Genomic DNA, 10,922 nt, shown 5'->3' with positions numbered 1-10,922 from the left:
ATGCACAATATTTTGTTACTGCCTTGCATTTGCATAACTTGCATAAGGAAAAAGTGTTTCTAAGTAAATACTACTTTTAAAAGGTTTGCCTTTATTTTTCCATTGAAAATAAAAAAACCCAAACCTGTAAATGTAAATTATTCTACTGGGGATTTTTTTTGTGTGTCTTAATTAGACCTTGCGAAAGAAATGCATCTGAAAAGATGTCTTTCAAAACAATCCTGACAAGGCATAACTGAGGTTCTAAGGGAAAATGAGTTCAGGCTTTTTTGCAGGTGTATTGTGTTGGTTGGTTTTTTTATTTTTCTTTCTTCTTCCCTCCTCTTCCCCATTCTGCGGCCACATCATTTCCCGGTGCCGCTGGGGTGGTGGGGCCGTGGTGCCCGTGTCTCCCGGCCGTGCTCTTACACGGCGATGCCATCGCTGCTGCCCGGGCAGCACAGTGCGCTGAGCTCAAACCCTCTACTTCTGCCTTGAAACTGAAAGGCTTTTTAGCAAGATTGGTTATTTGTAAGTGTTAATGGTGTCTCTCACAGTGTTTGATTGTATTTGATTTGCTGTTTTGCACAGCCCTCGCGCAGCTCACTCTCCCCTTTGTCCCCCCCTGCAGCTCCTGGACACCCACTCTCCCCCTCCCTACTGGTTTTTGTTAAACTCTTCTGAAAATTAAATCTGAATTTTTGGCTAAAGTATGAAGTTGTTCTCTTTAAGTTAAGGACTTAACTATTTGTCCTGTTGTTTTTTCATGTGTTTATGGCAGACCACTGATGGCCACTGGTTGTCACAGAGGGGTCGCTGCCGCAGCCCCGGGGGCTGAGTCCCTCTGCCCGGTCCCACACAGCCACAACTGTCCCCGTGGCCTCCAGCCAGCCTGGCTGTGCCACGGTGAGGAGCAAAGTGATGGCGCGACTGCGCTGGAGAATTATTGGGTGTCAGTACTGTGCGGTCATCACTGGTCTGGGCAGGGCCGGGGTCCCTCCCATCCGTCCCCAACCCCAACCACCCCGGAGAATTACGCTTTGAGGGGAACCCCCCCCAGCCCCATGCTGCAGTTACGGTCACTGAGTGAGCAGATGTGCAAAAGCAAACAGTGAATGGTTTTAAAAATAAAAATAAAAAAATAAAAACCCAAACCAACCCAAAACAGCGCCCGGGCTTTTGTGCTGCTGCCAGTGCCAGGTGCCCACCTACAAAATGCCACCAGTTGGGGAAAAAACATAAATGTGACCAAAAAACTCCCCCCGGAGATTACTGTGTAGTAGTGTAAATAGTTTATTTGATCTTATGGCAGGAACAGACCAGGAAAGTAACATGAACTGCTTTTATAAAACACTTCTAATATTGCTAAGAAGCAGGTCTATTACTAGAAAAATATTAAAGAGAACATGCCAGCATTAGTCGTATGATAATTTTTGTCTTCGATTAAAAAAAATACCTTTGAGCTTCAGAATGTGAGAGCTAGTGCTTTTAACCAGTTGCCTAACGATTTATTAAATTAATTGTCAAATTTTCTTTTGCAGATTAAAGTACTCTTCTGTCACTGTCGGTGACGAAAGAGGCGATTTGGCATGTTCTCTTTAGCATGTCAAGTACACGTTGCTGTAAATGCGAGAAGGTGGCAGTTTTTAAAGTAAACTTCCTGTAAATAGGTAAGCAGAGGTCAATGTGGTAACTTTTGAGCCCCAAACTGTCCATTTAGTTAAATATAAAAACAAAAACTATAAGTTAAAATAACATTCAGATTGTATAGCACAGGCTGATGCTTTTTTTTTTTTTAACAATATTTACAATATTACCCAGAGGCTAAAGTGGGAATAAAAGAGAAGTGTAAAAACCATAAAAAACTGCACCAATTTTGTAGCAAAATATCTGTACATTTAAAAACAGATTATCATATAACTACACATTATCCAAGAAAAAAAAAAAAGGGACCTTCACCAGTGGTTCACGTAAGCACAACAAAAAAAAAAAAAAGAAAAAGAAATTCAGTGGTTAAATACTATACAATAAATTTTACAATTAACATATTGATGCAACGAGACCAGGAAAGGGGAGCTGTAAGCAAAATGTATCTTGGAAAGTCCAAATTTCTCTCCAGTCCAGTTCTTCACCGCTGAGAAGATCGCGTACCCTGCCGGCACGAATTCGGCTTCATCCTGCTGCTCTGGGACACTGGTGCGCAGTAGTGATGGGGAGGGGGAAGGGGGGGGTGTGTGGGCATAATTTTGCTAAAGTGAGTCTCACGTCCCTTTTTAAGCCTTAAAAATGCAACGTAGAACCTGTGACCTATGGGATTCTCAGGCGGGGCTTCCCTTCGCTGACCAAACCATCCTTAGCAGGGAGCTTCAACTGGGTTGTCCAAGGAACTTGGAGCTGGAGTGGGGCACGGATCCCCCGGAGCGGGGCACAGGATGGGTCTCTGCACGAGCAACTGAACCGCGGCGCTCCTCAGGATCCTAATACTGATTACTGAGATGTTAATACCTTAGTGCTAATTAATAAATACACTGTTATTCAAAAGCTGCCTCCAGCTGAAGACCGTCGCCGTGCCTCAGCCACCCTCCTCCGCTTGTGCGCGGCCACCGCGTTTGGCCCCCCCAGCACCCCCCGTGCCTCCGCCCCGCGTCGCGCACGACCAACGGCACAACCTCAAGGTGACGACTCGTGCTCGGTTGCTCTACAGCGTGCGATCACCGCCGTCCGTCGCACCGCGTCCAACTACGGTGGCGGGGGGGGAGTCTGTGTGTGGTGGGAAAAGGTACGGGTGTCTTCTGGAATTATTTCCATATTATATATAGAAAGCCCTTAAATGTCTTCCTTTTTTAAAAAAAACCCAAAAACCAAACACAAAAGCCAGTAAGTGCAGCCGAAGCCGAGGGCAGCCCCTCGGCGGACAGCAGAGGAATGCATTGAAAAGCAGAGCACGTCCAAGCGTTACCTGTTTACAACCAGTCGGGATGCAGGTCGGGTCCACAGGAGACCAGTCACTAAACTTTTTATATCATCAAACCAAACTAAACACCCAAAAACAACACATATTTTACATTTTGGTTAAAAATACTGAATAACGTATTGGTGTAAAAAGATACCCAATCAAATCAAGTCCTATTGCTTTGATTAATTTGAGCAGGTACTTCAATTTTAGGCACTTGTTAGCTACGGTTGAGTGGAGAGCCCACGGCTGACGTTCCTATGCATTTTCTACGTCTTTGAGCCCTTTAGAAGGTGAATTTTGCTGTTCCCAAGGCTGTAAATGAGCGGCAGAACACAGAGTTCACACGGACACGGTATCATTCAAGCACCCCCTTTCCTCGACACCCGCAGGGCTCCAGCTCACATGGTTATCTCAGCACCGTTTGCAGAGCGCAAGTTCTGATCATCAAAGCGCCGCCGGACACTTCTCCTCACCGCGTCGGCCCGTCGGTACGGCTGGTTTCTAAGATCTGCGGAGAGGAAAGCGGCGTTCGTCAACACGCAGGGCTCGCCCGCGGGCACGCACACGCACACAGCCACGCACGCACGCAGTCTAGACACGGAAAAGTCCTGCTGGAAGCCAATCAAAGCAGCTTGTGTAGGAAGAGGAGAAGGGACTTCAACCCAACGAGAGCAGAAGTGAGCGAATACTGAGGTGCCCTTTTACTACGCACCCAAGCAGCAGGTAATACTGGTGAAACGCACCCAAATGCTGGTGAAACTAAATGGAGTCCTGCCCTCGAGTTAGCGCGAGCGCCTCCCCACCCATGGGCCGCTCATGGTCGTGACCGTCCATGGGGAAGGCAACAGCAACTGAAATCAGTCTGCTTGACGTACGTCTTGGTCCTTCCCACAGCCCCTCAGACGCTACCGGGGGCTGAAGGAGCTCTCTACAGCGGGATGAAGCTCGCTGGAGACGGGTGACCCAGGGCACAACGGGGCAAGTGGTCAGCAACACAGGGGTGGGTCTGCGCTCTCCGTACACCCGGTCATTGCCAAGAGGGTGCCCTGAGCAAAAGCAGCTGGAACGCCACCACCCGCTTGCAAAGCTCTGGCTGCCGTCCTGCCCCATGGCCACCATCTCGCCCGGCGGCCGAGATGCTTCGTTAGCCGAAGGCAAGGGAGCCACCAACCCCCTCCCTCCTCCTCCTCTTCCTCGCCGGCGGCAAAGCCCGGCCCGACCCACTCTGCTGCTGCTGCTGCTGGGGAGGGGAGAGCTCGGGGGGGCAGAGGAGGGAATTCTGAGCATGCAATGGATGAAGAGTGAAGAAAGCTGGAGATGGAGGTGTTGATGAACGCCTGCGTTACATGTGCTGTTACGTGTTACATGTGCTGTTACATGTGCGGCTACGACATAACGAGCACACTCAGTACACCTGAAGACTAATTGGAGCTAAAATAGTTCTTTCCTGGAAAACAAACTTGCCTTGGACTGGGCAAACCCTCCCTCAAATTTCCTGGCTGCCTTACGGCCTGGTTTAAACATGACTCCCAAACTTCTCAAGTCCTGGTGTACCCCGGCAGAAGGTGCTGCCCTCTCCCACCCCCAGCTGCGGGTTGTCCATCTCGTGCCCCGTTCGGTGGCTGTAACGGGACCGAGAGGGGGACAGCACAATATCCAGGGAACTACGGGGCTGAAACAACCCGGGGAGAAGACTGCTAATTTCATAGAATCATAGAATTTGGGATAAACTTGGACGAGAAAGGGCCAAAACGGAGAGAGCGTGAAGACAGTCACCAGCGCATGGCCTGTGGATCCCCGACACCACGGAGGGTGAGAACAAACGGTCTCAGTCTCCGCTGGCCTTTAGGCTCTCACCAGTATTACGCTTAGCCACATCTACCGACAGGCTGCCTGGCATACAGAGAGAGGAGGAAGCTAAGTAAAAAGTGATGCTTGCCAGCTCTGTGTATCCTCCACCACCGGTGTGCTAGAAGAAATCCTTACCCTCGAGTGAACATTTGGAAATTTAGTGATATTATTCTTCTTTAGGGCTAAACAGAAAAAAAACAAAAACAAAACAAAACACAAAATGATGGTTAAGTAAAAAAATGGGATGGAAAATGAAGAGCAAGTCAACTCAGCGTTCCGAACTCCCGGGCACGTTAGCCGACAGAGCGAGGGGGGGCGAGGGCAAGGCTCCGAGAGGGGGTTAGAGACGGAGAGGAAAGGACAGGAGGGCCACCCTCGCCTCTCGCTAACCAAATTCCAAGCTGCTTTGAAGATTGGCTCCAGGAAGATAACACAGCAATTAACTCGAAAGAGCAAATAACCGTTGAGCTGATTATAGTTTGCGATTTTATTAGAAGCATTCATAAAAATACATATCACAAAAGTGAAACACTGTTGTCTTCTTAAGCCGCTGAGTCCTTAATGCAAGACAACAGTGTTAACAGACATGCTGGGTTAAACACACCCGTCCTACGCTTTACACCACACCACGTGAAAATGGCTCAGTTCCATGTCAAGCTTTTCAGCGTGACAATTTCTGCCGTTCCAGCACGCAGCTGAGTGTTTCCCCAGCTCCGCTCCTTCCCTCTCCCCCCGGTTCGGGCACCGCTGCCAGTACCGAGCCCAACCCCGGCACTGCACAAAGGCCCCGTGAATCGGAACCGGTTAGTGCTCAGTAAACAGCTCTGATTTTATTCCGGTAACGTTGGCATGGAACTGAAAAAAGTTAAATATGGATGTGACCGAATGAGGAAAGATTTTACGCTGTTCATTTTATCCCGGATCTCACATGCAGACGGACATGCAGGTGCTGGTTAAAAAGTCTAACCCAAAAGACTCCTCGCAGAGGACGTACGTTATTACAGACAACCCTTCCGAGCCAGAGAGCAAACCCCAGGAGAGCCCCACTCAGTTCATGCAGCCCGTAATTTCGCTTTGGCATACAGCTGATGTGTTACATGCATTTCCCAGAGGTGGACTGGCACACAGGGAAAGACCCGCAGGCCAGAAGAGATGCCATAGGAAAGCCAAGGGAACCGTCACTTTTTGACTGCCTTTGAGCTCCTCAGCCTTGAGGACCGTAGGAAACCCGCACCAATTCTACTGCGACTTCCCCCACTCGCTGTCCTATGGCATTTGCCAGGAGGGTGAGCGATGCCTTTGAAGCGCAAGGATGGCCAAAAGCATCGAGCGCAAAGTCGATGGGATGGAATATAAAGTTACTGGAACACAAGAACATGCAACAGGTGACATAAATACAACTTCAGGTGGACGCTGGACATTACTATACACTCAACATTCACATGATCCTGGCTGAGATCCGTACAAACGGAGAAGTGTCAAAAATCTACAGCAACCTTTCTTTTTTCTAAGAGCATCAGATGTGAAAGAGGAATAGTTTAGTAATGGAATTCCTCAGTGAGAACAGGTTCGCAGAAAAACCGAGAGCCCCGCTTGGCGGTTCGAGCGGTAAAGGGCACAGTCTTCAGCACTGCATGGGAATAACAGCCAAACAGACAAACAGAGCCGTGAGAAGCGGATCTATCGCATTAGTACAGCGTTAGCGCTCGGTTACGGACACCCAGGGACTCTCTTACACGTTCCAACCAACTGTCTGATCCCACTGCGCTTCAGTAGGCTTTGGCAACAAGGCCGCTTGAGTCTGTCTTTCTTACGTTACGGCGTTTTCAACGGTTCTGAGAGACTACTGCTAAAGGTGCTCCGGAAAAGGGTGTGCTGTTAGATGCTGCTCTGCTCCGGATCAGCAAGAGCTTTTCTGCGCATCTGACGAGGCACTATCCAATTTACAACCACAATTTCCATCATTTCCCTACCACTGACTGAGATCTCATGGGCCGTATGCAAGCGACCTCGGTCCTACCTGACTTTCCGTGCCCAACCTTTAGGATTACATGGCTTGAGGCCGCCAGAGACGCCCCCGTAACGGGAGCTGCCAGGCACGAGACCGCAGGAAATATTTAATTTGAGTCTGGCGCTCCCTCCACCGGACTGCCTTTGGCATGTGGACCATCTTCTGCCACACCATCTGTTTCTCCCACAGAACAGGAGAACCACTTTACCAATTAAACAAGCTTGCAGGAGTCTGAAGGAGTTGTAGGAGCAGTAACAGATTAGATACTATAGCAACTCTGCCCTTTAAACAGAGAATATTATCTTAGGAAGCTATTAATCAAGGTTAAAAAGAGTTGGGAAAGCTTCAAGCACTTCAGCCCTGTCATCTAGTTGGGCAAAAATTCGCCGGCTTTCCTTAGTGAGCAGTAAAAGAGCTCTCCTGCAGGAAAAGCTCATGTGGAAAACATTCAGGAGCAGTAGCCAAGGAAATTCTGCCCAACGGCCTTTTTTTTGAGCTTCTCTGCAATGGAAACGAAGCGCTGTAAAGCTTCGAAGTAAAGCTATCGCAGTGTTAAAATCGGGTTCCTTTCACACCACGGGTGAGGAACGCGCAGTAAAATGGAAGTACTGCAATCACAGCAGCCGTACAGGTTACAAATTATTTGACTCCAGAGCAAAACGCAGCTTCGAAGGCAGCTCTTTTCGTCAGCAAATATTTGCACCAAAGTCCTGACTGTCTCTGGCTACAGCAGCGGGTTCTGCCCCTCTCCCCCCAGCCCCAGCGCGGCCTTTGCCTCCCGCACTGAGAAGCAGCAAAACCAGAAGCAGTTTAGGGTCATAAATCATTCAGGTTTGACTAAATGATTCGCTGTAACTGTGCAATAATGTGGCGCAATTACTGTTAGTAGGTTTTAATGAAAAGGTAGGCTCTTAATAATGTTAAACGTCCGTCGTTCATTCAATTGATGGGGAAAAAACGTTTCTGGGAAAGATCTGCATGGCATGCACGTCCCCACCGGAGCGTCTGCTGAGGTCAGGCACTGAACTGGCTACTCTAAAGATCAGAGACCGAGTACGTCCCCACGTGCTGAAAGAGAACTAAGAAACAGAGCGTGTGGCCGCGGTCTGCGCACGCAGCCTCGGCAGCGGACACGCGAAGGCAGGTTACTGGGGTTTGTGCGTTACACACCATTAGCAGAAGTTTCTATACTGGATTCACATCGCATAACAACGTCCTAAGCTGTGTAACCCTTTTTTAAGAAGGACACGAAGCCCTTGTGACAGCTACTAGGCAGATACACCGTTTTATCCCTTGTGAAAGGGCCTCAGATTACGGAACAAAAGGGGTTTACCTGTTATAATATCTTCAATAGCACCGTCCTTGCCTTCGTACACATGCCTGTTATCCTTGACTTGCCGCCGCCTGAGCTCTGCAATCAGCTCTTGCTGCTGTCTCTTTGTTTTATGTGAAGGAGACTGAAAGGAGAGAAGAGAGGACTTGTAAGGACTGACCTCCAGCTACCCTGCGTCTTCTCTCTTCCTCAACGTGAAACACCAGGTGATCCCACCAGAAGCCATCAGCAAACAGTAACTGCCAGTTTTCTGCCCAGTTTTGCAAGACCGGGAAAACGCGGGTGTGCGGTTAGCTCACGGCCCACGGAGAGCACGGGCAGAGTCACAAGTTAAGCCGGCTGCCGAGCTCCTTTTTTACAGTTGTGATCTACTTGCAAGCCTTCTCATCACTTGGAACTGGGGCTCCAAGCTCTGACCCCTGAAAAGCGTCAGGGGAACCAGGAGAACAGGCTTTCCTTCCGAGGGAAAAAGCTTGGCTGGGATTAAAGGTCCCACCAGCAGCTGCGGGAAGCAGCACAAGCTGACAAAGTGGCTGTTTTAGAGCCGCGGGAAACTTTCTGTCGCAAATCTAAAGTGTTACCTCAGAACGAGAAAAAAAAAAACAACCCAAACACGTCAGGAGAATTCCTATAAAACGTCAGTGTGGGGCTCAGTCCGGCTGCCACGCTCTGACAGGGAAGGATCTGGGGAGGACCGTTCCCTGTCCCTGTAAGCGACGGGAGGCTCTGCACGCTGAGCACCACTGGCGTTTGAACAGACACAAGGCCAAAGAATAAAGCTGAGCTAACAGCAACGTGGACAAGATGGTTTTCTGTCTATTCCATTTTTCTTAATTTGCAGACTTCAGAAGTAGCAGAACCACACACCGTAACTAATTCAGCTTATTTCAGTTCTCCCCACATAAGGAGAAAACTTCCAGAGACTCTATTTCTGGGCAACTGAAGCTCTTCTACAGAGCTGAGCTTTCCGGACTGTCAGGAAAGACCCAAGAACATGATGGCTCCTGCCTTTAAGACTTATCTATTTCATACCTTTTGGTCCTGTTGCTCCATCAATGCTTCTTGCTCCATAAGTTTTTCCATTAAGGCCTGTTCCTGCTTTTTTCTCAACTCATTCTCTTCTTCTGCTTGCTATTTGTCACCGCAAAAAAAAAAACAAAAAAGCACAGGTTAGAGCTTCCAATCGCTATAGGGAAACTTAAATATTACAAATGAGTAACGCTATCACTTGCTGCCACGGGGCTTTCCGAGGAAGCGAGATTAGGTGTAGCAATTTAGCTGCCTCTGAACACAGTCTGAAAAAAAATGGACTGGGAGAGCCCTTCCTCAGTCGCACAAACCATCCCCTCCCAGTCCCAAGAGACAGGGTAAAGGTGGAAGCCGCAGCCGCACAGACATTCAATTTCTGAGGATTCTCCAGCGTCTCAGACAGCCGTGCTGTCTTTCAGCCCTGAAAATAATCCCAAAACAACTATCTGCGCTGCCCCGGGCTGGTGGTGCCGTGCTGTCGGGGATGGCTCCCATCGCATCACAGCTAGAGGGAGCCCCAGGCTGTTCTGTTGGGATCCCTGAGCCCCGCAGGCACCAGACCGGGTTCAGAAGGACAGAAGGGAAGAGGAGGATGCTCCTGTTTACCTTGTAGGCCTTCACAAACCGGACAAACACTGGGAAAAAGACCGAGGGGGGCGTCGTCTTGGGATTCTCCCCAAAGTACTTCACAGCATCATCAAAGGCATCCTACAAAAAGCACAGATTTACTGCATTGCACATGTTTGAAGATAAACTCACCGCCCATTGCTGCAGCACTCGGTGTCAAGGGTCTAGATTTCCTCCGCATGCGAAACCCTTGGCTCACACCAGCACGTCTACGTCTGGCACGTGAACTCAGGCACAAACCCGCAGCGCTGCTGCACCTCCTCCTCCCCGCTGCGCATATAAAGCACGTGCCGCGCAGTGACACGCTGCTGCTCACTGTGTCACGCACACCCGCTCGCCAAACCCCAAGAACAAAGAAACACCTGGGCGATTTTGGCGTCATCCTGCAGTTTCTTCAGCTTCCCTTCGTTGTTCTGAATGAACTCCTTCAGCATGGTGTTGTGGTCATGCATGGTGTACTCGCGCTTCGTCAGGTCCAGGCCCCTCTGCAGCTCCTTCACGTCCAAGAGGACGTTTTCAAGAGACACTAGGAAATAAAACCCAAACCGCTGCGTCCCTCCTGCTCCACAAGCACCCGAACGCACAGCGTGAACAATTCCCCACCGAGAAGGATCCCCGCAGCCCGTGTGTGGTGTGCCGCGAAGTCCCTCGCGTGGCACACGTGCCACCAGCGCCGGCCAGGCACAGGAGAGCGGCAGTACCTGCAGCAGCCTTCTCCACGTAATGAAGTTCGTTGTAAAAGAGGGATACGTGCTGGTACTTCTCCTTGACCACATTTGAAATATAGTGCAGCAGAGTCTGCTTTCGGTCTGTTGACTTCGTTTCTAGGAGCTGGGGAGAGAAGGCAGAGAGAACGCTGGGCGGAGGTGCAGCAGGCTCCAAGCAGAGTGACTCACCCGGTGCTCGCCTTTCCCTGGTGTATCTCCATCTGACAGGGACGGCCATAAAAACCTCATTTAACTGTTTAGCGGGTGGTTTTCAAGCTGTGGTCTGCAGAGCCTCGAAAGACACGCGCCTTCCCCTAAGCGGCCCCTCAAAACAACGATAAGCAAAGCAAACTCCTCCTGCCGGGCAGGGACCACCTTCCCCGCTGCCGCTCTCTGCTTTCACCGGCTGGGGGGGGGCGGCCGCGCGCC

At 49.9% G+C, this 10,922-nt stretch overlaps 1 protein-coding gene across 1 annotated transcript in view; it reads right to left on the bottom strand.

Annotated features, from left to right (window-relative positions):
* Positions 1 to 3,333: 3,333 nt before the first annotated feature.
* The window catches only part of FMNL2 (formin-like 2), a 76,180-nt gene continuing 68,591 nt past the window's right edge, over positions 3,334 to 10,922 (bottom strand). Inside the window, 6 exon segments of the mRNA XM_009884027.1 lie at positions 3,334 to 3,443; positions 8,131 to 8,254; positions 9,163 to 9,261; positions 9,766 to 9,867; positions 10,149 to 10,312; positions 10,488 to 10,617. Coding sequence (XP_009882329.1) covers positions 3,334 to 3,443; positions 8,131 to 8,254; positions 9,163 to 9,261; positions 9,766 to 9,867; positions 10,149 to 10,312; positions 10,488 to 10,617 — 729 coding nt within the window.

This window comes from Charadrius vociferus, unplaced genomic scaffold, assembly GCF_000708025.1.
Source record: "Charadrius vociferus isolate BGI_N301 unplaced genomic scaffold, ASM70802v2 scaffold434, whole genome shotgun sequence".
Lineage (NCBI taxonomy): Eukaryota > Metazoa > Chordata > Aves > Charadriiformes > Charadriidae > Charadrius > Charadrius vociferus.
The sequence above is the reverse complement of the archived record's forward strand: the minus strand, read 5'-3'. Positions and strand labels throughout refer to the sequence as shown.